Genomic DNA, 21,806 nt, shown 5'->3' with positions numbered 1-21,806 from the left:
TCTTCGGGACACGGGCCTCGTGCAGGGCTGATGAAACTTACCAGGTGAAGATGTACTGCGCATGATTGTTGCGCAGATTCACCTCTGCCGGCCTTCCAATGGGGATGCCGCGTGTCTGATAATCCAATAACTGGAAATAATCAGGTTCTGCGAGGAGGTAGTAGTTAGCGCTTCACATCAGCTAGCCAGTAGCCAGCTCCGGCCGTCGGAGCACCGAGAAGGAACATCTCGGCAGGGGGAGGGGGAGGGAAGAATGAGACCAACCCATAGTTTGTTCCACCCAGACAGCCTGACTCCCCGTCAGCTCTGCCATCTGTTTGACGTCGGGGAAGTAGAACTCCCCCTTCTCTGGCCGGTTCGCCGGCGTAAACATGTTCTTCTTCCACGGCTCCCTCAGCAGCCCTTCCACCCTCACCTCCCCCCGCGGCAACCCGTCGGGCCGCTTGCTCTGATCCGCCTTCGCCTTGGAGACCCAGCCGCGGTTGACCAGCACCTTGGCGCCCTCGTCCCCGTCCCGCTCGAGGGGCGTCACCACCATATACCCCTGCTCGCCGTCGCGCATGCGCGGGCCTACGAGCATCTCCTGGTCGTGCCGGAACCGGCCGGTCACGTACACGCGCCGGTAGTCGAAGTCGGCGATGGCGTCCGGGTCGATGCGCGCCGGGAGCGGCAGCGGCGGGCGCACGATGCGGTCTTCGCATTTGGCGATCAGGTCCGTCTTCCACTGCAGCCGCTTGATCTGCCAGGTGCCGAGGAAGAAGGCGGTTATGGGAATAATGGCTGGAGCGACCCCCGAGGCGGTTAGTTGTTTGTCGTTTGCGGAACTCTCTGCTGCGCCTTTCTTGGGATGGAAGGTTGGAGGAGGGGAAGGAATACCGAGGATGATCAGGCCCGGCCCATGTTTGCGGCCCGTCCGGACGAGCTCGGGGGGGTTATCGAGGATCGAGATGAAGTTCGGGTCGTCTGCTGGCTGCTTCTCGCTCGGGCGCCGCGGGGTACTAGAGATCGGCCGCCGGGGAGCGAACTGGCCCTGGGAGAAGGGGAGTGAGCGGTTCGGCGACGCCCATCTGGGAATTGCGAGGCCAATTGGTCTCTGCTCGGTTTGCAGTGACCGCAGCAAGCAAGTAACCGCCCTCTTGGCCGCCATGGTTCTGTGGTCTCGAGGGTTGTGTGGTTGAATAGAATAACACTGAGCCCGGCGGGATCTTGGAGCTCCGGGCGAGCTAAAGTCGTTTTGTTCGAGTCTTGAATCGGGAGCCTCAATGGCCCGGATGTTCGGATTGGCACCTGTCTCCGCTGTTACATACATACTAACTATGTTACATACCCCGCCACTGCACAGGAAGCGAGCCACAGAACAGGGGTTACCAATGCTACTCCCACTGCAGCTTGCAGCCTCGCATTCGCTGTGCTGCAGCCTCCAGGTGGATTGTCATCAACGGAAGAGGCAAATAAATGGAAAGCCAACCAGAAACAACCAGCCACATATCATCCATGGCATAGTACTTTGCTTACATTACAATTGCTCGTGCTCGCTGCATCTGTCCTCCACGTGCAAACCAGACGCATCGAAACCCATCTCAATCTGTTCTTGGCCGGTTTCAGAGTCTATCTATCCTGAGCTCCTGCCTCGAAAACGGATCACCTTACAGCACTGACGGAAACGTGGCCATCGGGGTGAGCGGATTCACAATCCAACGGTTCAGCATGTCCTTTTTCCAGGGGACCCTGCAAGAGGGAATCGCCGCTGCCCTACAACAGGCGAAGGCCGTTGTATGTTTCGTAACAGGTACAAGCAGCCGCGAGGCCACACTCATTTTACCACAAGCTGACCAGGGACAAGATGGTGAAACCGAGAGCCGGCAATGGGAGGATGAGTTCTTCACGGATGGAGAAGTGAGCAATCTCGATCTGACCTGACCTTTCCCAGCGAGCCTTTTCTGATCCCGTAATGATTATCAGGTCCTTCCTTTGCTCCAAGCGACCAGTGTATCTCTGCGATTAGTCGCGGGCTCACAGGAGGAGGGCTTCCTCGCGCAGCTCTATCCCATTCCAAAGAAACCTACTGTGGTGGTTATCAGGTTGGTCTAATGTCTATGCGCAAAATGCTTCAGAACTAACCGTACACAGAAACGCTGAGCTCAAGGAGTACATCGCTGCTGGTGTGTCAAAAGCCGAGTTCGTCAGGAGGTTGAAGGCGGTGCTTTCGCCGGCTCAACCTCCCCCTAACCAGCCTGTCCCAACCCAAGCGGCACCTGCTCAACCACAAGCTGTGGCCACGACAGCACCTCCCGTCGAACAGTCAAACCATGTTGAAGACTCTTCAGCGAGCAGTGCTGGCCAGGTTACCCCGCCGTCTCCAACCGAATCCCGAAGCCACGTCCTCCTTGCTGAACGAGCTGCTAGGCTCGCTGAGCAGAAGAAGAAGGATGACGAAGAGGCTAAAAGGCGAGCCATCGAGAAGGGAAAGGCCAAAGCCGAGCCGGGAGCAAGCGGCTCGAAGACAACCGATGAGCAAAGCAAGCATGCCGCGGCCCTCAAGAAACAGCGGCAAGAGGCGCGCGAGGAACGAGCGCGGGTTCTGAAGGCCATTGAAGACGACAAAGCCGCCAGGAAAGCCCAGCAGGCAGAGGCAGCGGCCGCCCGCAAGCTCTCGGCGGCCTGGGAGAAGAAACCCGACTCGTCTACCCAGGGGACGACAAGCCAGGTTCGACCGCCAGCCGGCAAGCAGAGCGAGCACTGCGCGATTCAAGTCCGGCTATTCGATGGCTCCACCATCCGCAACCGCTTCTCCAGCACCGATACGCTGAACGATGTGAGGAACTGGGTCAACGAAGCACGGGGGGACGGCAAGGACGCCTTCACCTTCAAGGTGCTCCTGACGCCGATGCCGAGCAGGACGATCGATGTCACCGAGGAGAACAAGACTCTCCGGGAGCTGGAGCTGACCCCTTCGTCAACTCTGATCCTCCTGCGTGTGACCAAGCCGACGTCTGCGTATCTGCCCTCTGCGCGGTCCGCCGCCGAGGGAGCGCCCGAAGGGAATGTCTTTCAGAGGATTATTGCGTACTTTTTGGGTATCGTCATCGCATTCTTCAGCACCGTTGCCGCATTCTTCTCGACTCTCCTAAGCACGACCGGGCCGCCGGCAGCCCCGGAGCAACCCGGAGCTTCCCAGACGTCTGAGAGCCAGACTCCTGCTGCCGATGCGGCGAGGCGTCGTGCTGCCAGGCGAATAGCAGGATTGGGCGACATAGACGGGCAGCGGAGTGACCAGCAATTCTACAACGGCAACTCGGTGAATTTTCCCCCACCCCTATGTAATAACAACTAGCACGCCGGTGAGAGGCTAACCACAGACACACACATACACACAGATCAATTTTGAACCTAGGCCAGACGATGGGGAATAGTCGTTGTTTCCGTCGTCGGCATCGAGAAGGTCTCGACTAGTTGCAACGCTAAGTAAGGTGAAGAGCGGGAAAAGATGTTTGCTCTGTTACATGTACATGCAATGGTACCAATATTATGGGGTCGGTTGCCAAACCAGCATTTCCTATCATACGACGATTGGCCATGATGCTGTCATTTGGCGTAAAAGTACATCCTCCTCGTCCAATACCCTCTCACCCACAAGCTTGCTTAGAACTGGCTCGCCGCAGCCTGGCACGCTTTCTGTACAAGGAACAATCGTCAGCGCTGCCCTTTCTTGCACCTACTCCCAAGCCCTCCTTCTCGGGGCGCGTTCCTCAAGAGAAAGGAAGAAGGAAACACCTACCAGCTGCTCGAGATACCACCCGCAGATCTGCATGTTGCCACCGTGCTCGTCCATGCACTTGGTGAACTGCTCGGTCGCGCCGGCGCAGTTGTTGCCCCAGGTGCTGTTGTTGGTCTGGGGCGCCGCCTGCGCCTGCGTCGCCTGCGCCGGCTCGGAAGAGCTGCCGCCGCCGCCGAAGAGGCTGCTAATGCCGTTACCGACGACGTGGCCGATGGAAGAGCCGATCGCGACACCACTGTGTTCGAAGGAAGGGGTTAGTGTCTTGCGGTGTTATTTTCTTGATCATCGCATCGGCGGTCGAAGGCGAGGGGCGGAGACGTACGCGGCGGTGCTGGCCATCTGGCCGAAGAGACCGGGGCCCTGGGAGCCCGCGGTGGCCGTCGGGGCCTGGGGAGTTTGGGGAGTTGTGGGAGCGGACGGGGCAGCGCTGGGGGCGGCGTAGGTGGTTGCCGGCCTAGTCTGCTGCTGCTGGGTCGGAGCGGGAGCCGAGCGGGCGGGCACGGTGGGCCTGCTCGGGGCCGGGCGAGCGGACGACCTTGACTGGCGAGGCATGGTGTTGTGTGTGTTCGGTGTCTTATGGTGTGGTTTCGTGTGGTTTCGTGCGGTGTAGTGTGCTTGTGTGATGAGCAAAGGGTTCACGATCCGCCTGTGAGTTTGAGTTGTTGAAGATGGAGATATTTTGCCGGAAGTTTGAAGGCCGACGCGAATTTGCCCGTGATTGGCCACCGCTTGGGTGGCATCCGGCAAGTGGGCACCTAGAAGCCAATAGAAACTGGTCTATCGGACCCGCCGGAAGTCCGAAAGTCCTACGCCTGTGCCTGCGTACTGTGTATGTCATTAAGATTCAGGGTAAGGGTTATATGCGTTCCGCGCTCGGAGACCATCCGCCGACTCTAGCGGCACCTTCGACGCAGACCTAAACCTTGAAACATGGATATCTAGGAGAGAGAGTATTGTAGGAGTGGTGCAAGTCCGTTGTCCCCCCTTCCTTCCACTCCTCCCTCCTTTTTCTTTTCTCTATTTTTTGGAATACCCACTTTCAACTTTGTCCAACTGCCGTCCTCAGTCCTGGCACGGGGAGAAATTTCCTGGAGTATTGAGCGGCCGGAGGAGTCTATGCCCTGGCTGCTGGACGGTTCCGTCGACTGCCTCTCCTCTGCTCTGCAAAGATTCTCCCGCTTGCCGCTAGGGCTATCATCGGGATGCACGAATTCGACCTGTCGTGCAACAGAAGGCATTGCATCGTGGAACACCGTGGCGTCATGCTGCGGTCCTTTTCGATGACGGGTTGAATCAACGCGGCTTCATTTCTTCTTCTTGCCACCGTTCCTCTTCGGCCGCTTAGGGAGATTCTCGCTGGTGGCAGCGCTGCTGCTTTCCGCAGGTGATTCTTCTGCTGAACGTTTCTTCTCGGCAGCTTTGGCCAGCGCCTTCTCCCGCTCCTTGGCAATGAGCTCTGCCAACTTTGCCTTGATGTCCTTATTGTCGCCCTAGAGATTGTGTGAGCGCACGTCTGCCACAGTAAGCGGTCATGAAGTGTGGCTTACGAGATCGGACTTGAGAACCCGTGCAGTAGCCTCTGTGTTGACCGTGTTTTCGCGCTCCGCAGGCGGATTCTCGAGCTTCTCAATTTTTTCCATGTATTGCTTCACCCGAGTCAACTCGGTGAAGACAGGGTGGTTCTTTGCGTCCACCCCATTTAGGCGCAATGCCGCTGGACTAGGCGTTAATGTCTATGACGTGGCAAGGGAAAAGAGCAGGTCTCACAGAACAGGAGCGCCTCTACCGTATAGGAGACAAGAACGTAAAGTTTGGCCTTGTCCAAGAGCGGAAGCTTGGATGAGATGTCACCTATGTCGCCCAGCAGTGGCGCGAGAGATTTCTCGGCCCTGCTGAGATCCTGCTCGAGCTGGTCCAGTTGCGGCGTTATGTCGCTGACGTCCATGATGGGTTTTGTGTGGATGTCAAACTTTGATCTCGAGGAATGTACATATATTCCGTACCGATCCTTGTGCTGTTCTTGGTCTTCGCACTTGCTCGATGAAACCTTCCCAGAACCCTCGAGGTTCTCAACTTCCAAGAGTCCAGAAATGGCTAGCAGTGGTGGCGCGTTGTGGGTCTTCTAGTGCCGGATGCCTGGGGCCCTCGGTTAGACCAATCAGTCGACCCGGATTTTTTTTCGCTCGCATAGAGACCGCGAAGAAAATTGAACGGCTTCGCGTCGTCGCTGGACTTGTACTCCGTAACGCCTCGGCCGAAGAAACCGTTGAGACGGTTGAACCAAGTTTCTCTCCCCTCGGACGATCCGAGCCCTATGGTTTGCAGCAATCAGCGTGCACCTACAACTACCGACTCAAGACCGAGTGCTTGCACCGCTCTCTTCGGGTGTCTCAGCCCAATGCCTCATCGCATGCCCTAGAAGACATCGAGAGCCTCCTGCGACGGGCCTCTCACCAGTCTGCGACGCCGACCGTACTGCCATGCGCTCCCAGGTTTCCACCTAAACACCGGCAATCTGTATCTGTTTCTGGGCAGCCGCCCGCCACCGCGGGCGTTCGCGCAAATACCGTACAGGCGCATATCATGGTCGCCCAATAACCATTTCGCGGGCCGGGGGGCCAGCCGCCAATCGTTCGGCCGGGATTACACTACGATGTCGAGAGACAGTCTAGTGCGACAAAACAATGATACCATTCCGCTCGTTTCGCCCTCTCCGAGGAGGAGTCGGGTTGTTGGGCTTCCTGCGCATCTCGTTCGCCGCCCCGGTCCGTTGGCTGTTGCACACGTCGACAGGAAGGACGTTCCCTCCATGGAGAAACGCGATCCATCTGCTCCCTCAGGAGCTGGCGAGGAGGATGTGTCATCATCAGAGAAGCGTGTCCCGTTCGCTGTCGAGGGCGTCGATGAGCACAAGGTGCCAGTGGTGGAGGAGCCATCCGCAGACAAATCTGCTACAGCCGAGAGCAATCGTGTCGCGCCGCCAGAGCAGGATAGCCAGGAAGAGTTGAGCCGGATCCAGTCCAAGCTTGCGTTGTGGGATCTCGAGGAGCGGGAAGCTCATGCTCGTCGGCCGCCGGTGGTTGGCATGCAACCGTTCAGGCCCTCGGACCAGATCCACGTCATGGGGATGGATTTGGCCGGGCGCTACATTGCACATACGCTAGCCGGTTGTCAGACCATCCCACCGGTCCGCTACATGCTGCACAGCCACTACCTCTTCAGGCAATGGCGAGAGTGCGGCAAGCAGCTAACGCTGTACCGGGGCGACAACCGCATCACCCGTCGCCGCATCGTGGGCGAGTACACACAGGACGAACTGGCCGAGGCTCGGAGCGGAGGCACGATCCACAACCTGATCGTGACCCTACCGGCTTCCCAGGTCGTGCGGGCCATTGGGCATATTCGACATCGGCTCGACTACCGGTCGACGATATGCCTGATAAACGATGGTTTGGGGGTGGCGGAGGAGCTTATCGAGAGGTATTTCCCCGACGATTCGACGCGACCAATCTTTCTCTTGGGGCATCTCTCGACCAATCTGGGTCATACGGATGACAAGTTCTTCTCCGTCTCGGAGGTGCGGCCGGGGCGACTCTTCCTATCGCTGTTCTCACCGCACCGGCCGGAAGGCGGTGGGCGCTTTCATATCAAACGCCATCCGCCCTTGGAGCGAACCGCCCGGGCAACGCACTTCATCCGCCTCCTGACCGCGATGCCGGGGCTGCACGCGACAGGCCACCCTATGCCCGACTTTCTCCGACACAAGCTGCCCACGGCGGCATTTCGAACGGTCGTGGACCCCCTGGCCGTTCTGTTTGACTGCAGATACGATCAGATCCTCAGCAACCCGTACGCGAGGCAGTTGATGGACCGGCTGATCGGAGAGCTCTCTCATGTGCTGTCCCATCTGCCGGAATGCCGGCATTCGGAGAAGTTCCGGCGGTTCGCCTCCGCCGCGTCGCTGAGGGATGAGGTGTTCCGCAAGCTTATGCTGAAGAGGACTGCCGACAGCCGGATGCGGTGGCAGGTCGCGCAGGGATGGGACACAGATGTCGACTACTTGTCTGGCTATTTTGTGAGACGGGGTCGGGAGCTCCGAGCCAGCGTCACGACGCTCGAGTCGATTATGGCGGCGGCCAAGGCGAAGCAGACAATCACGTCGAAAAAGTTGGAAAGCGACATACCATTCGAGGGAACATATTCAGCATAGGCCGGGGGGGTTATTCAGCATCGAGCGGTTTGGTCGGGGCATGCGTCGACGATGCTCTCCGGGCAGAATGAGGGGGATTAGTATATACATCAATTCTAGATTCCGGGCATAGACATGGCGACTGGCGTGTAGTATTTTGTACATCACTCAATCATGTATGATAGATAGATACCTGAAATTGTGGTAATCCATGAACCGATATATGCATGTTGCTTGTACGGAGTAACTACACATTGTCAGCGTTTCGCCGAATTGGAGGGGTGATTGTTTTTGCGGGGAGTTCCAGAGCGCCGTCACCCCACCGAGATATGCTTATTATGGAGCCCCGCGATGAACTGCAGCCTTCAAGTTTCCAGATCCCCACACTCCTCGGCACCTTTGACAGCCAGACATTCCCAGACGACGCCATGGAGGACGCAGATTTGGAACAGGTGCGACAGTCCGACATTATGGTCTATAGCTTGTCCAGATCCTAATGAGAATTTGAATTTGCAGATCAGGAAAGCTCGTCTCGAGCAGCTCAAAGCCCAGAGCGCGGCCAGGGGATCGTCAGGCGGCAGCGGCAGCAGCCAGGAACAAGCGCAGAGACAGTGAGCAACCCCTTCCCCGAGATGCGAACATGCAGGGTCACATAGTGGTTATGCTGTACGGCAGAGACTAACAAGCACTCTTCGGCAGACAACAAGAAGGTAGTTAACAGTCAATCCCCTCCCGTCCCTCTCCCTCTTTCCCGACCGCGCTAACAGACAAGGACCACAGCCGAGGCACGCAAATCGATCCTGAACCAGATCCTCGAGCCCGAGGCCGCCGACAGGCTGGGGCGCATCCGGCTGGTCAAGGAGCAGCGGGCGACCGACATCGAGAACCGGTTGATCATGCTTGCGCAGACGGGCCAGCTGCGCCAGAAGGTGACCGAGAGCCAGCTCAAGGAGCTGTTGAATGCCATGGCGGACAACAAGGAGGAGGAGAAGATCGTGGTCAACAGGAGAAAGGGGTGGCAGGATGACGACGACGACGACTTGCTGGACTTGTAACGGGCATGGCAGGTCGCTGACATGGTTTTCTGCGGCTCGTTGGTCTGGTGTGCTCGGGCCGTAGGGCTCCCCCACCCCACGTCCCCGGGATTGAATGAACAACTGGGAAGGACGGACGGATGGATGAATGGATGACTCTTCAGCTCACTTGCTTCGTCGTCATATCGTACAACCTTCATTAATGTTACACGTGGTCAGCGGCGCAACTACCTTAGAAGACTCCTGTGTGTGTGTGTGTGTGTGTGTGTGTGTGTGTGTGCTTCCAACGCAATCAAACTCTTTTACGCCCCTCCGGCCGCCGCAGCCGCCGCCTGTTCTTTCTGCCTCTTCCTCTCTTCCCTCTCCCTCTTCCTGATCTCCCTCAGATCCGGCGGCGGCTCGACCCCCAGCTCCCTCCTCAGGTCGTCCACGTCCCTCTCGAGCTGCTCCTCCCAGTAGACGTTGATCACCTCCTTGGCGCGCAGCCCGTTCCGCAGCGCCCAGGGGAGGTAAATTTCGCGGAACCGGCGCCGCTCGCGGGGCTTGAGGGTCACGGCGGCGAAGACGCTGAAGCCCGTCATGGGCAGGAGGGTGTTTGCGAACTCGAATGCCTTGAGGGCGACCTCGCCCTCGCGGACGATGGGCAGCCCCGTCAGGGCGTGGTAGAAGTCGTGGCACTCGCGGTAGCGCTGCATGACGTAGGCGCACTCCGGGTCGTCGATGTAGCGCACGGGGGCGCGCGTGTCGGGCGAGACGCCCTCGCGGTCGAGCCAGGCCGCGTACGTGCGGCCGACCGTGTTGGGCGGGAGGGCGCGCAGGCGGGGGAGGTTGAGCGACGCCGAGGTGATGCGGGGCCGGTCGCGCAGGATGCGCCGGCCCGTCGGGGAGGCCAGCATGGCGTCGCGGAGGCGGTAGATGAAGTACGGGGTCGCGGTGGCTTCACCGAAGGCGGCGATGAGGTCTGGAATTGGGGGCAAAGGGGAAGAGAGAGCGAGAGGACGACGAAGTCAGTGAGGAGGATCAGACAAAACAAATAAGTATTGGACATATATCAGGGAATTAATTCAAGGAGGATGAGAGCTTGCCTCCCCGTCGGGGATCACGCAGGGACATCAGCCCGGATCCAATGGCCAAAGCGGCCTTTTCAATACCGGTGAGCGGGACATGGCCAGGATAGTTCGGCGGTGGGCGGGTGAGGCTCGAGAACGAGAAGTGTCGGGAGCCGGCAGCCGCAGTCAGCGCTGCCGCCGTGGACCGGAGCCCATCGTTGCGGGCTACAAGAGCCGCTGAGCGCCTGAGGGTCACCTCCATGAGTAGCTGTGGTCGAGGCACCGGAATCGCATCCCGGTGTCTGCTAAGGGTAACTGTCACCCGTAGCAGAGAGGAAAGTGGTCCGATCTTGAGCTCGGCCCGCCGTGCAGGCTCGATAAGATAAGCCCCAATTATCTTATCTTTCATGCTGTTGACCCTACCGCTGAATTTCACACCCTAACCCCCCAATCATGCATATTCTTTAAGAATCATTAGCCAGTGTTGTAAACTGAGAGAACCAGGTTTATCAAGCTGATACCAGAGAACGAGACCAGGAGTTTAGAGAACACGGGCAGTTTCCAAACAACAGAGAGTGCAGAATGGAGTAAGGAGTAATTGTCGCACTAAGAATCCAAGGATTTGAGGTTGGCTCAGGCTGAATATATCGCCATTTAGCGACGTATTCGCATCAGCGATCGCATCGTTCTCGACTTGTTCAAACTTTCAGTCTGAGTCACCCGAGTTTCAGTTAGCACAAGTATCCAACCCAGCCCGGACAAGTTCCCACCTGGATCGCAGTAACAACGGCACATCCAACCCAATTCAAGTTTCTTAACTGCCTAAAAGAACATCATGGATGTTTACGAAGAGCTCGTTGCCTGGGCACGGGACAAAGGAGTCGAGTTACACGGGGTCGCCCCTCGCGAGTTTCCGGGACGGGGCGTAGGCATCGTGGTCACGAAACACATCAAGGTTTGGAGAGGAGGAAAACCGAGAGTCCACGCCGTTGTCACATGGGCTAACCTAACCTGCGTCCAGCCCGGCGATCTTCTCCTCCGGATCCCGTCATCGGTCCTCCGGACTGCCGACACGGTCCGGCCCGAAGTCAAGGAGAGCCTCCCCAAGGACACTAAAGTCCACGCCCTGCTCGCCGCAGACCTCGCCCTCGACTCCCCCACGTCGGAATACAGCATCTGGAACGCCGTCGTCCCCTCGCGCGAGGCCATCACCACCAGTCTGCCCCTCGCCTGGGACACCCGCCTGCACCCTTACCTCCCCAAACCCGCCCTGGCCATCCTCCGCAAGCAGCAGGCCAAGTTCAACCGCGACTGGGCCGTCATCCAACAGTCCCCCCTGGCAGCGGGCTCCTCCTCCTCCTCCTCCTCCACCACCACCACTTCTTCCTCTACGACAACGGCTCTCACGGACAAGAGCCGCTCCCCGACCACCACCACCACCACTACCACCACCACCACTGCCAAGACGGGCACCATCACCCGCCAGACCTTCCTCTACACCTGGCTCCTGGTCAACACGCGCACCTTCTACCACGAGACGGCGGGCGCGGCCGCCCACCGGGCGCGCGACGACCGCATGGTGCTGCAGCCGGTCGCCGACCTGCTCAACCACGCGGCGGCCGGGTACGCGACGGCCGGGTTCGACGGGGCGGGCGGGATCGGGTGGTTCACCGTGGCGGCGGACCGGGCGTACGCGCCCGGCGAGGAGGTGCACATCTGCTACGGCCGGCACCACAACGACCTGCTGCTGGTCGAGTACGGCTTCCTGCTGGCCGACAACCGGTGGGACGAGGTCGGGCTGGACGACGCGGTGCTGCCGGCGCTGAGCGGCGCGCAGCGGGCCCTGCTGGACGAGCGCGGCTTCCTCGGCAACTACGTGCTCGACGCCGGCACCGTCTGCTACCGCACCCGGGTGGCGCTGCGGCTGCTGTGCTGCGTCTCGGCCGCCCAGTGGGAGCGGCTGGTCAACGACGGCGAGGACGGCGGCGAGGCGCTGCAGGAGGAGGTGGACCGGCTGCTGGTGCGGCTGCTGAAGAAGTACCGCGGGACGGTGGTGGAGGGCAAGATCCGCGAGCTCGAGGCGCTCGACGTCGGCCTGCCAAGCCAGCGCGAGATCCTCCGTACCAGGTGGCAGCAGATCGGGAGACTGATAGACCAGACAATTGACCGTCTTGATGCTTGAGACGCTTGTAACTGTTCCCCAGTCCCCTAGACAGTGTAGGGAAGGAATATTGCCGGCACACAGCGCCCGCGCATAGCTGATTTTTTTTTTTTTTCTTTTACGATCAGACACACTCTCTCCCACTTTACTTCACCCCCCCATACTCACCCAACTATCAGGACGCTAATAACAGTCCCAGCACCCAGACCCAATCCGAAGCAGGTATTTCTCCACGCTGTCCGGATATATCTAACCTCGCCGACCCTGAGTCCAGTTTCTCCACGTCCCATACGATCATAATAAGCAGGCGATATAGCCATATTGACCAGTCGCCCATGGCGGCCCTGATTGCGCCGCTGCACACCCCTAAGTCGTGAAACTTTCGCACGTACCACACAGCATCGACATTGGTTTTAAGGGGAGGGGGTGCACCGAGACACCCCATTTTCAAGAACAACATGAAGCCATGGATGGTTGATTCCCAAGTACCTGGAACCCAAGACGAGCAGAACACCGCAAAAATAAATAATAATATCAGCGTGAGAATTGATTTAAGAACCTGAGGAACCCTTAGAGAAACCCCACCCCAACGCCAGAGAGAGAGTAGTCGCATAGTGAGAGAAAAAGAAAAAAATCCCCGTTCCCATCCAGATCATACAAACGGGTAGGTGAGGCTGCCGGGGTAGGGAAAAAAGAAACCCAATCTCTAGATCCCTACCCACGGCAACGTCAGCTACGGAGACAGGCCGGCATGTGTCCGTCTGCTTGCAATCATCCTCGGAGGAGGAGGCGCATGTGCGAGAGGAGTCTTCGGCGACTGGTGATTTGGAAACCGGCGAGCTAGCGCCGACCGTCGCGGCTCGAGTCCTACTCGCCGCGAGCACGCTTGGCGCCGTGAGGGTTCTGCCACTCGTTGGGCTGGTTGGCGCCGCCACCGAAGAAGGCCGGGTTGAAGCCGGGCTGCATGCCTTGGAAGCCTAGAACATCGCGCGATCCTGGTCAGCTTTCGGGACGCATCAACCTTTGGGGAAGGTCAGCTGCCAGGGTCGGGTGGGGGAGGTTTCAACGTACCAGGCATGCCGCCGCCCATACCGCCGCCCATGCCGCCTCCCATCATCCCCATGCCGGCCATCGGGCCCGCCATGCCGCCCATAGGCATACCGCCGCCCATGGGCATGCCGCCCATCATGTTCATGCCGCCACCGCCGCGGCCGCCGCGCATGGCTCCACCGCCGCGCATACCACCGCCCATCATGCCGCCGCGGTTGAAGCCGCCGCCGCCGAAACCGCCGCCGCCCATGGGGTTGTTGAAGCCCATGTTGTTGGCGTTGAACGAGTTCATGTTGGCGCCGGCAAAGTTGCGGTTGAAGCCGCCCTGGTTCATGCCGCCGCCGCCCCGGGGCCCGTTAAAGCCGCCGCGGCCACCGCGGAAACCGCCAAAGTTGGGATTGCCGCCAAAGTTGGTGTTGCGGTCGTTGTACATGGGGCCGGAGACGGCGCGACCCTGGGCGTCCTTGGCAGCCCGGTTGGGGGCATCCTTGGGCAGGGTGCGGAAGGGGTTGTGGTTCGGAGACGAGTAGATGACAATGTGCCGCTTCTGGCCGGGCTGGTTGAGCTCGTTTCCCAGGGCGTCAATGCGATGTTTGGTGGCAGTGGCAGCCTGCTGGGTGGTGAATTCCACATAGGCTTGGCTGTCGCTAGGTCAGCAACCCGCTAATCCTATTACCACTAACCCCGAGCAGCAGCAGCAATCTTACCCCTTGCTCTTGCCGTTGATCTTGTGCTCGCTGAAGGTGATGTCCTTGAGCTCGGCCTCGCAGCCGGCCTGGCGCACCCAGCCGCGAATGTCGTCGTCGGTATTCCACCAGTTGAGCTCCGAGATCATGAGCGCCGTGGTGGCACCGGGGTCGACCGGGCGCTCGTCAGAACCCTCCTTGCGCTTCACGCCCTGCTGGGGACGCTGGGCGGCGGGACTGTGGGACTGGTTCTGGTCGTCGGCGGCGCCGCCGTCGTCCATGTTGTCTTCTCTATGTTCCTCCTGATAATCATCATGGCCCTGATGGTCACCGTTTGTGTTCTGGCCGTCCTCGCCCTCGTAGCCGGTGTCATCGCCATGGTCATGGCCATGCTCGTCATGGTTGCCATGGTCGTTGTCGCCGTGATCATTGGTTGAGTCGCCGTGTTCATTGGCCGAGTCGCCATAGACGTCGATTTCAAACTCTTCTTCAGCCATGGTGATATGCTTGCGCGGTCCAAGGGCCGTCGATCGAGAATCTGGCGGTAGCAACGGGGCCTAGAACCTGCTGTTGCGTGATAATTCAAATGTTAATTGAACGCCTGGCTATGGATTAGAGATACAGGATCGTCTGTAGCGTATAACCCCATCAGCAGCTGAAATGGTGTTCCCCAGTCCTCTTCGCCGACCAGAAAAGATTTGGTGCCCAGCCGACCAGGCCGAAGAGATGGGATCGCGAGAAAAGCGGAGACAAATGAAACGAAACGGTTCCATAATCAGACAGAAGGAAGAAATGACAAGAGGTAGAAAGCTCGTCATACGTACATTCCAATCCCCCAGACACGACGATCACCGAGAAGCGAGGGCCGCCCCCTTTGAAGAGAGAAAGATTTCAAGATACAGCTCTTCGCTGTCAGTCCTGTGACAGGAGGCGGGTCTTTCTCGTCTTGTGCCTTTAAGTCTTGCCCTCCCCTCTTTTTTGTTCGTTTTCCACGGTCTTGTCGACCGACAAGTACAGGTAGTGTAGGCGCTGAAGGCCCGTCTGCTTTGCACGAAACTGCGAACTCCCGGTGTTCTTGACTCGCACTAAACCGAGATTCACAATCTCAAATGCGGTCCTTTGGTCTGCACGTATTCCCTCTCTCAGAAGCGACCTGATTTCAGCTACCGGGAGAAGCTGGGAAGTTAGTTGTGGGCGGGCGGCGGGGATGGCACGCGGTTGTGGCACTAGGCGCCAATGGTTCGCTGGATCGGAGGGCGCGACGGCCGTGTCGAGTCGCTCGGAAGAAATTGGGACGTAGTCCCGGTGACTTTTTGTGAATTAGGGCCTTCAATCCAAAGAGTACGTCCGTACAACGTAAAAAGGGAATATCGTGAGGTGGTGCACCGATGGAGTCTTGAAAGGTCCCAGCGTTTAAGAAAGTTGGGAAGAGAACAGTTGCACGGGCGGTCGGAGCTTCTAGTCGCCTTTGACTAGCCACGGCAAGGCTGAAGCAGTGGAGCCCAGTGGAGCGTGACTGTGCAACCATGAATCTGCATCTGATCTTGGCGAGAGCGCCAGAGCAGGACTGGGGGTTAGGGTCTTTCTTTCATCGACTCTACTACCAACGCGAAACCCAAGTCACAGGTGAATCAATCGGATGAAAAGCAAGCGCAGGTGAGCGAGGTCGATGTAGGGACTATTTAACACAACGCAGTAGCACGCATAGAGCTCCTATAATTCCCTCAGTTTGTCCTGTTCAATCTGAAACTTTCCCGCTGTCCTTCAACTTTCAACTATCTCAACATTATGCTCTCTGTTCTCGTCCATCTTCATGTTGCTTTTTGTGCGTTACGCGTGAAGGAAAGGCTACTTCATGTGCTTATGCCCTTGTTGAAGAAAAGAAAGGGAACCCAACCTCGTCCGATGACGAACTTGAAATATGACCTGAAACTTGCCAAAGCTAACGCCCAACGCTCTGACCGAAACATTCGACCAAACCAAAGCAGGAGAAAGTAGTGCATATCAGCCTTTACCAGCCTATATCCCCCAAGGAGTACCCTCAGGGCATGGCTCTAGTTTTTCGTTCACCGAAATACCCATCGTCGGATCGCCCTCGTCAGACTCACCCTCGTTGAACGAATGCAATGACGCGGTGCCGAACTCGTAACCTGGTCCACACCAAGACGAAGCTGTCAAAGCTTAGCATGCGCTCCGCCTTTTGAAACGATAAAGGAGAGACAAGAGACAGAAGATCAAGTAACCAAAAAAAAAGATACGACACTTACCGACGAGCATGGGCGCATTGGGGTGCCAACCGACGTCTCTGACCATGGACTCCCAGCCATTCGAGTACCGGTGGTGCAAGCGGTGCCGCCTCTCCGGCCGCGGCTGGACGCTCGATGCTCGCGTGGCGGCTTTGACGTCAATCTTGGCCGCGATGGTGGCATCGAGGTTCCAGATGTAGATGTATCCGTCGTGGCTGCCAGAGTAGACGTAGTGTGAGTCGGTGCTGTTGGGCGGCGAGAAGTGGCAGCGGATCAGCGTCCGCCGGACTTCGTGGCCGCGGAAGGTGACGAGCGAGTTGTCGTACGGGTGCTGGAACCACTGGTAGTCCTCGTACGGCTGCCAACGGTAGTCGTAGTCGTACTCGCGGTTCCTCGTCACCGCCGTGGGGTCGAGCTCCTCGAACCGCGAGGTCGACATGGCCATCCTCAGGTCCCACAGCTTCATGCTCTGGTCTTTGCCGTTGCTGAGGATGTACCGGCCGTCCCCCTTGCTGTCGATGTACGTCAAGCCCTCGACGTGGCCGACGAACGCGCCGGCCTCCCGGCCATCACCCATGCTGCGCGTGTCCCAGACCTTGATAGTGCAGTCGTCCGACCCGGAGTAGAGGATATGGGGCGACAGCTTGTCGGCAAAACACACGGCGTTCACGTCGTCTTGATGGCCCGGGACGTGGTGCAGCGACCTGCGCCGTTCGATGTCGTACACTACGATCGAGTTGTTGCCTGTCCCGGCCACGATGTGGCGCCCGTCTCCCGAGAAGCGCACCGAGAAGATGGCGAAGCCGCCGAAGATGAAGTCGTTCCTCCCAGATTGGCCGCCATCGGACAAATCCAGGGAGTATGGGTCGCCCGTGTCATTCGGATCCGTCGCCGCGATCCCCACGTGCGGCTGCAGGGAAGAGAAGGCGAGCCACTTGTTGTCCGGGCTCAGGTCCGCATCGGTCATGGTCCACTGCCCGAAGGGGTACGTGACGGTCTTGTAGTGCTTCCAGTTGTACGGGCTCGACGTATCGTACAGCCGAACCTTGAAGTCCTGGAGGGGCTGTTAGAGCCGGCTGATAACGCCGACGCATTCGGCGTCAGCCGAAGGCGACGACCCGTGGTGGACTTGCCTTGACACATGTGTAAAAGAAGTTGCCGTCATCCGAGAACTGCCCGCAGCAAACGGGGTCATCGTAGTGAACGACCATCTCGGGTTTCGAGGACGGTATCATGGCCTGTATATATACACACTCTTAGCTTTGGCCGGGGCCGGAGGCGGCGAGTTGAAGGGCTGATCTCGGTCCTTACCTGAGCCATGAGGCCTTGATTGACCTTCTGACCTGTCGAGCCGTTCAGGCCCAGTTCCCGATCCAGAAGCCTGCGAGCCAGAGCCTTGCGGGCGGGCATTCTCCTGTCGTAGGCACCGAAAACGCCCGAGTCCATCAACTTCCTGCCCTCGTCGCTTGGGACCTTGGGAAACCGCTTGTTGTTCCTCCTTGGGCCCCAAGAAGAGCGATGGCCCTCACCGCCCTCGCCATTGAATATCGCCGAGTTGAGGTACGGCCCCCGGAGAAGAGCCAAGAATTCTCTCTGGGTAAGGAAGGGACGCCAGTGCCGGCCTGGAAGCGGTCAGTCGGGTCTTGAGCGCGGACAAGGCTCCCTGATCAGGGTTGCACACCTCCTCCGCCAATCCTCACTACGCGTCTTCGAGGTCCTGCGGCAGCCTGTTCCCCGCCGCCGGCTTGGTTGTGGGAGCCCTCACCTTGCGTCCCGGAGTTCCCGAGGAGTTCCTCAATGAAGACCTCAAACTCAATCCCCCCTCCTGGCAAGTCCAACAGAATGTTAACGAGAATCACACTGAAAGTGGTGCTCTTGCTAGAACCAACCTTCTCCATTGTCCTCTTCTTCATCTTCCTCGCTTCCCTCATCGTCTTCATCCTCTCCATCATCTCCATCATCTCCGTCCTCATCTCCGTCCTCCTGGGCGTCCTCATAATCCTGATCCTCGTCATCGTCGTCGTCATCGCCCTCAGGGTCAACATTCACATCAAATCGCCGCAAGTTATCGAGCCAATCCTCTCCATGATCCTCGTGATCGGGGGATCTGTGATTGCTGCTCATGGTGTTTCCCCGTGTTGTTGCGGGTGCGCAGACGGATTTCAAAGGCAGTTGAGTTGTCCGGGATTACCGTGACCTACACGGAGTACTCCGTGCAATGACGTTCAAATGCGGAGTAAAAGCCCGAGCGATTGGTACCACAGTAATCCAACAGACCCGGAAAGCAACATGCACTTAACAATCAGACAAATCGGCAGCTTGAAGCAACTGAGGACACTCTGAAATCACTGGCGCCCGTCATAGTTACTGGGCTCGACTTAATCGGAAGCTCTGGGACCTTATTAATCCGTACTCGGGCACTACTGCAGTGGCGGCGGGGTCCAGCAGGCCGTGTTGGGCGTCTGGCGGAGTTTAGCCCCGGATTTACCTCTTTCGAAGGCCACTTGCAGTTAAATCCGTACTGTTCCTCAAAATGCCTGTGCTTCGATCAGGAAGCCTGATAAGCGAGGAGTGCTGACAAAGACAACAGTTGCGTGCAATGGGCTCCCAACCCGAACCCTCTGATTCCCTGGCGAGAATGTGGGGCTGGCGGCTTTTTGCGGGCCCTAACTAATTGCTTGGCATCTTCAGATGCTCTCAGTTTCCGGGGAAGACCAGGGAACGGCACCAAGTGGGGGCCTTCGGCATGCCGCGGCAAAGCACCATCCGCTCAAGCGGCCTATGCTTTCATAGACGCAGGGTCGAAAGGAGAATCGCTTCCTCTCTTACTCGGAGACCGTCCTCATATTTTTACCAACGACTGCTTAGCCTGCCTTTCTTTCTCTGTTTTCCATTGGCACTCTACCAATTGATACCAGGGAACGGCAGACGAGCAGTTGCACGCACACACACACAAGGCATCATGTCTGCTGTCAACCGCGGATTGCGCCAGGCGACGAGATCACTGCACCTCCACCGCTCTTGCAGGTCCTCGGCTCTGCGGTCGTTGTGCGCCTTCAAGAACGCCGCTGCCCCCGTCTCCTTCGCTGCCACACACGCACGCAGCAGCTTCTCCACCATGACCTCACTTCAATCCGCCAGCGTCTCGACGCCCTCGCCCTCTTCGGGCAAGGGCTACGATCCCGAGATTTTGGATATCGCGAGCTACGTGCACAACCAGAAAATTGATTCGGAGCTAGCTGTGAGTGGGGAACTTCCCACCTTTTTTTTTTTTTTATCCCGCTCTCTCTACCTCTCTTGCAGCACCGTCTGCGTCGACCCCGCAACTTGGTCGCTGACACCAGATCTCACCAAAATAGTTTGACACAGCGAGATGGGTGTTCATTGACACCCTGGGTTGCGGCCTCGAGGCTCTGCGGTTCAAGGAGTGCACCAAGCTCCTGGGCCCCATCGTCCCGGGCACCACGGTCCCGTCGGGCACCAAGGTTCCCGGAACCGACTTCCAGCTGGACCCCGTCAATGGCGCTTTCAACATCGGTGCCATGATCCGGTGGCTCGACTACAACGACTGCTGGCTCGCCGCGGAGTGGGGTCACCCCAGCGACAACCTGGGCGCCATTCTCGCTGTTGCCGATTGGGTGACGCGGACGAACAAGTCCGGCCGGAATAAGGTGGCTGGCGGCAAGATCTTCACCATCCGCGATGTGCTCGAGGCCATGATCAAGGCGCACGAGATCCAGGGCTGCCTCGCCCTGCTCAACTCGTACAACAAGGTCGGTCTCGACCACGTCGTCCTGGTCAAGGTTGCCAGCACCGCCGTGGTCAGCAAGATGCTGGGCCTCAACGAGCAGCAGACGGCCGACGCCATCACCCACGCCTGGGTTGACGGCCAGAGCTTGCGCACCTACCGCCACTCCCCCAACACCATGTCCCGCAAGTCGTGGGCTGCCGGTGATGCCTGCCAGCGCGCCGTCAACCTGGCTCTCAAGGTCCTTAAGGGCGAGACTGGCATCCCCACCGTTCTGTCCGCCCCGACCTGGGGCTTCTACGATGTCCTGTTCAAGGGCAAGAAGTTTGAGTTCCAGCGGGGCTATGGCAGTTACGTTATGGAGAACGTGCTCTTCAAGGTCTCGTATCCTGGTGCGTGAACCTCCCACTCCGGTCTCGTTTCTAGCCCCTCCTGTTTGTTAACTGGTTTTGCCCCGTTCAGCCGAGTTCCATTCTCAGACGGCCGTTGAGGCGTCGGAGAAGATCCATGCCCAGCTGAAGGCCATGGGCAAGTCTGCCGCTGATATTAAGGCCGTGACCTGCCGCACCCACGAGGCCTGCATTCGCATCATCGACAAGCAGTTCAAGCCCATGGACAACTTTGCCGACCGCGACCACTGCATCCAGTACATGTGCGCTGTCATGCTTGTCTTTGGCCGCCTCACGGCTGGCGACTACACCGACGGCTCCGAGGCTGCCACGTCGGAGCTTGTCGAGTCGCTCCGCAAGAGGATCAAGTGTGTTGAGGACCCGCAGTTCACGGCCGATTACCACGACCCGGCGCTCCGCACCATCAGCAACGGCCTGACGGTCGAGTTGAACGATGGCACCGTGCTGCCCGAGGTGGTTGTCGAGGCCCCGCTCGGCCACCGCCTGCGCCGCGAGGAGGCCAAGCCCCATATTCTGGCCAAGTACAAGCGTCACCTTGAGCCCCATTTTAGCGCCGAGAAGGTGCAGGAGCTTGTCCAGCTCGGCCAGGATGGGAACAAGCTGGATTCCATGAACGTTGATGACTATGTTGACCTGTACGTCTGCAAGGACAGCAAGTTCTTCAAGGAGTAGACGATGGTGTCCACGCAATGTGTATATACACAGATGAAATAAAAAAAAAGTTGGAACGAACTCTAGCACGTTGGGTTGCTTCGCAGACGGCACAGTCCATTCCAGAGCTGGACGTGTCCTCGATACGCTCCATGTGAAGCATACTACGAAGGTACGTAGTTACTTGGTACATACAAGCAACTCCTATTTCGTACAGCACGTCGACTGGAAGAGAAACTAGCAATTTCACTCCCACCGCCTTGAATTCCGGATTGCGGAACGCCACGTCCAGCCACAAGGACGATCCCTTACCTGAACCAAGCGCTCCAGCCACCTGAACTCAGCTCCGCTTTCCTGTCGGTTGGCCACCCGATAGACATGTTCCAGCCCTCTTACCGGCCTAGGCTGCCTGTCGCGTTCCGTGTCTCACCGGGGCGGTCGCGTTCCCTGCGTCAACAGTGCATCGCGCATGCATGCATGCACATCTCTATGTAAGGTATGTACATCACAGCACATGTCTCTCCTCAAGGTGCCAAGGTGCCCCAAGGTGCCGACGTGTATGTACATACGTATGTACATACATACGAAAGTATCCGTTTCTTGCTGTGCTTGTTACAGTTGCGGCACATGGTTGACCGTTAGATGATGTGGCGATCACTTTGTACATAACCGTTAAGTTGCAAAAACTTCCCTTTGAATCAAACCGCCCAGAAAGAAATACGTGCATTGTATGTACGGATTATTAGTCCATTATACAGGCTTCCGAGGGACATTCTGCTGCTCTGACTAGTAGTGCGGGCCACG

General features: G+C 58.2%; 11 protein-coding genes across 11 annotated transcripts; 5 read left to right on the top strand and 6 right to left on the bottom strand.

The window, feature by feature from the left end:
* Position 1: 1 nt before the first annotated feature.
* MYCTH_2297894 (uncharacterized protein) lies at positions 2-1,293 on the bottom strand. The gene is made up of 3 exons (XM_003660031.1): positions 877-1,293; positions 265-780; positions 2-147 (listed from the first exon to the last, which is right to left on the bottom strand). The coding sequence occupies exons 1-3, from the start codon at positions 1,145-1,147 to the stop codon at positions 38-40; spliced, it is 897 nt and encodes a 298-aa protein (XP_003660079.1). The 5' UTR covers positions 1,148-1,293; the 3' UTR covers positions 2-37.
* A 143-nt stretch (positions 1,294-1,436) lies between these two features.
* On the top strand, positions 1,437-3,683 carry MYCTH_2297891 (uncharacterized protein). The gene is made up of 5 exons (XM_003660030.1): positions 1,437-1,789; positions 1,844-1,896; positions 1,963-2,081; positions 2,131-3,300; positions 3,380-3,683. Exons 1-5 carry the CDS (start codon positions 1,708-1,710, stop codon positions 3,411-3,413), a joined length of 1,458 nt encoding a protein of 485 aa, XP_003660078.1. The 5' UTR covers positions 1,437-1,707; the 3' UTR covers positions 3,414-3,683.
* Positions 3,684-3,715: 32 nt separating this feature from the next.
* MYCTH_2142220 (uncharacterized protein) lies at positions 3,716-4,431 on the bottom strand (the record flags this gene model as incomplete). Its single annotated transcript, XM_003660029.1, has 3 exons — positions 4,101-4,431; positions 3,779-4,013; positions 3,716-3,748 (listed from the first exon to the last, which is right to left on the bottom strand). The coding sequence occupies exons 1-3, from the start codon at positions 4,328-4,330 to the stop codon at positions 3,716-3,718; spliced, it is 498 nt and encodes a 165-aa protein (XP_003660077.1). The 5' UTR covers positions 4,331-4,431.
* A 730-nt stretch (positions 4,432-5,161) lies between these two features.
* Positions 5,162-5,841, bottom strand: MYCTH_2297887 (uncharacterized protein). Its single transcript, XM_003660028.1, has 2 exons — positions 5,546-5,841; positions 5,162-5,492 (listed from the first exon to the last, which is right to left on the bottom strand). Exons 1-2 carry the CDS (start codon positions 5,721-5,723, stop codon positions 5,308-5,310), a joined length of 363 nt encoding a protein of 120 aa, XP_003660076.1. The 5' UTR covers positions 5,724-5,841; the 3' UTR covers positions 5,162-5,307.
* An 80-nt stretch (positions 5,842-5,921) lies between these two features.
* MYCTH_2297886 (uncharacterized protein) lies at positions 5,922-8,062 on the top strand. The gene has a single exon (XM_003660027.1). The coding sequence runs from the start codon at positions 6,588-6,590 to the stop codon at positions 7,986-7,988; it is 1,401 nt and encodes a 466-aa protein (XP_003660075.1). The 5' UTR covers positions 5,922-6,587; the 3' UTR covers positions 7,989-8,062.
* A 333-nt stretch (positions 8,063-8,395) lies between these two features.
* Positions 8,396-9,022, top strand: MYCTH_98253 (uncharacterized protein; the record flags this gene model as incomplete). Its single annotated transcript, XM_003660026.1, has 3 exons — positions 8,396-8,419; positions 8,484-8,578; positions 8,740-9,022. 3 exons carry the CDS (start codon positions 8,396-8,398, stop codon positions 9,020-9,022), a joined length of 402 nt encoding a protein of 133 aa, XP_003660074.1.
* A 140-nt stretch (positions 9,023-9,162) lies between these two features.
* Positions 9,163-10,372, bottom strand: MYCTH_2297883 (uncharacterized protein). The gene is made up of 2 exons (XM_003660025.1): positions 10,087-10,372; positions 9,163-9,962 (listed from the first exon to the last, which is right to left on the bottom strand). Exons 1-2 carry the CDS (start codon positions 10,310-10,312, stop codon positions 9,304-9,306), a joined length of 885 nt encoding a protein of 294 aa, XP_003660073.1. The 5' UTR covers positions 10,313-10,372; the 3' UTR covers positions 9,163-9,303.
* A 135-nt stretch (positions 10,373-10,507) lies between these two features.
* MYCTH_2297882 (uncharacterized protein) lies at positions 10,508-12,244 on the top strand. Its single transcript, XM_003660024.1, has 2 exons — positions 10,508-11,005; positions 11,072-12,244. Exons 1-2 carry the CDS (start codon positions 10,886-10,888, stop codon positions 12,230-12,232), a joined length of 1,281 nt encoding a protein of 426 aa, XP_003660072.1. The 5' UTR covers positions 10,508-10,885; the 3' UTR covers positions 12,233-12,244.
* A 489-nt stretch (positions 12,245-12,733) lies between these two features.
* On the bottom strand, positions 12,734-13,427 carry MYCTH_2313981 (uncharacterized protein). Its single transcript, XM_003660023.1, has 2 exons — positions 13,283-13,427; positions 12,734-13,188 (listed from the first exon to the last, which is right to left on the bottom strand). The coding sequence occupies exons 1-2, from the start codon at positions 13,404-13,406 to the stop codon at positions 13,079-13,081; spliced, it is 234 nt and encodes a 77-aa protein (XP_003660071.1). The 5' UTR covers positions 13,407-13,427; the 3' UTR covers positions 12,734-13,078.
* On the bottom strand, positions 13,428-18,317 carry MYCTH_2132417 (uncharacterized protein; the record flags this gene model as incomplete). The annotated part of the gene is made up of 9 exons (XM_003660022.1): positions 13,428-13,902; positions 13,969-14,577; positions 14,772-15,256; positions 16,026-16,097; positions 16,215-17,256; positions 17,333-17,431; positions 17,505-17,815; positions 17,875-18,018; positions 18,083-18,317. 7 exons carry the CDS (start codon positions 18,315-18,317, stop codon positions 15,174-15,176), a joined length of 1,986 nt encoding a protein of 661 aa, XP_003660070.1. The 3' UTR covers positions 13,428-13,902; positions 13,969-14,577; positions 14,772-15,173.
* A 660-nt stretch (positions 18,318-18,977) lies between these two features.
* Positions 18,978-21,155, top strand: MYCTH_2297873 (uncharacterized protein). The gene is made up of 3 exons (XM_003660021.1): positions 18,978-19,434; positions 19,553-20,333; positions 20,404-21,155. Exons 1-3 carry the CDS (start codon positions 19,156-19,158, stop codon positions 21,021-21,023), a joined length of 1,680 nt encoding a protein of 559 aa, XP_003660069.1. The 5' UTR covers positions 18,978-19,155; the 3' UTR covers positions 21,024-21,155.
* Positions 21,156-21,806: the final 651 nt, after the last annotated feature.

The sequence above is a fragment of the Thermothelomyces thermophilus genome, chromosome 1, assembly GCF_000226095.1.
Source record: "Thermothelomyces thermophilus ATCC 42464 chromosome 1, complete sequence".
NCBI classification, from domain to species: domain Eukaryota; kingdom Fungi; phylum Ascomycota; class Sordariomycetes; order Sordariales; family Chaetomiaceae; genus Thermothelomyces; species Thermothelomyces thermophilus.
This window is presented reverse-complemented; position numbering and strand designations above follow the sequence as displayed.

Bases quoted from the DNA above. Each gene is read 5' to 3' on its own strand.
- MYCTH_2297894 (XM_003660031.1), bottom strand. From the start codon at position 1,147: ATGGCGGCCAAGAGGGCGGTTACTTGCTTGCTGCGGTCACTGCAAACC. The intron at 781-876 runs GTATTCCTTCCC...GGGTCGCTCCAG, and splicing joins GCCGGGCCTGATCATCCTCG to CCATTATTCCCATAACCGCC. The intron at 148-264 runs GTTGGTCTCATT...ACCTCCTCGCAG, and splicing joins CTGGGTGGAACAAACTATGG to AACCTGATTATTTCCAGTTA.
- MYCTH_2297891 (XM_003660030.1), top strand. From the start codon at position 1,708: ATGTCCTTTTTCCAGGGGACCCTGCAAGAGGGAATCGCCGCTGCCCTA. The intron at 1,897-1,962 runs GTGAGCAATCTC...AATGATTATCAG, and splicing joins AGTTCTTCACGGATGGAGAA to GTCCTTCCTTTGCTCCAAGC. The intron at 2,082-2,130 runs GTTGGTCTAATG...AACCGTACACAG, and splicing joins CCTACTGTGGTGGTTATCAG to AAACGCTGAGCTCAAGGAGT.
- MYCTH_2297887 (XM_003660028.1), bottom strand. From the start codon at position 5,723: ATGGACGTCAGCGACATAACGCCGCAACTGGACCAGCTCGAGCAGGAT. The intron at 5,493-5,545 runs GTGAGACCTGCT...CGCCTAGTCCAG, and splicing joins GGTAGAGGCGCTCCTGTTCT to CGGCATTGCGCCTAAATGGG.
- MYCTH_2297886 (XM_003660027.1), top strand. From the start codon at position 6,588: ATGGAGAAACGCGATCCATCTGCTCCCTCAGGAGCTGGCGAGGAGGAT.
- MYCTH_2297883 (XM_003660025.1), bottom strand. From the start codon at position 10,312: ATGGAGGTGACCCTCAGGCGCTCAGCGGCTCTTGTAGCCCGCAACGAT. The intron at 9,963-10,086 runs GCAAGCTCTCAT...CCCCAATTCCAG, and splicing joins GCGTGATCCCCGACGGGGAG to ACCTCATCGCCGCCTTCGGT.
- MYCTH_2297882 (XM_003660024.1), top strand. From the start codon at position 10,886: ATGGATGTTTACGAAGAGCTCGTTGCCTGGGCACGGGACAAAGGAGTC. The intron at 11,006-11,071 runs GTTTGGAGAGGA...ACCTGCGTCCAG, and splicing joins TGGTCACGAAACACATCAAG to CCCGGCGATCTTCTCCTCCG.
- MYCTH_2313981 (XM_003660023.1), bottom strand. From the start codon at position 13,406: ATGAACATGATGGGCGGCATGCCCATGGGCGGCGGTATGCCTATGGGC. The intron at 13,189-13,282 runs GTACGTTGAAAC...GCGATGTTCTAG, and splicing joins TATGGGCGGCGGCATGCCTG to GCTTCCAAGGCATGCAGCCC.
- MYCTH_2297873 (XM_003660021.1), top strand. From the start codon at position 19,156: ATGTCTGCTGTCAACCGCGGATTGCGCCAGGCGACGAGATCACTGCAC. The intron at 19,435-19,552 runs GTGAGTGGGGAA...TCACCAAAATAG, and splicing joins AAATTGATTCGGAGCTAGCT to TTTGACACAGCGAGATGGGT. The intron at 20,334-20,403 runs GTGCGTGAACCT...TGCCCCGTTCAG, and splicing joins CTTCAAGGTCTCGTATCCTG to CCGAGTTCCATTCTCAGACG.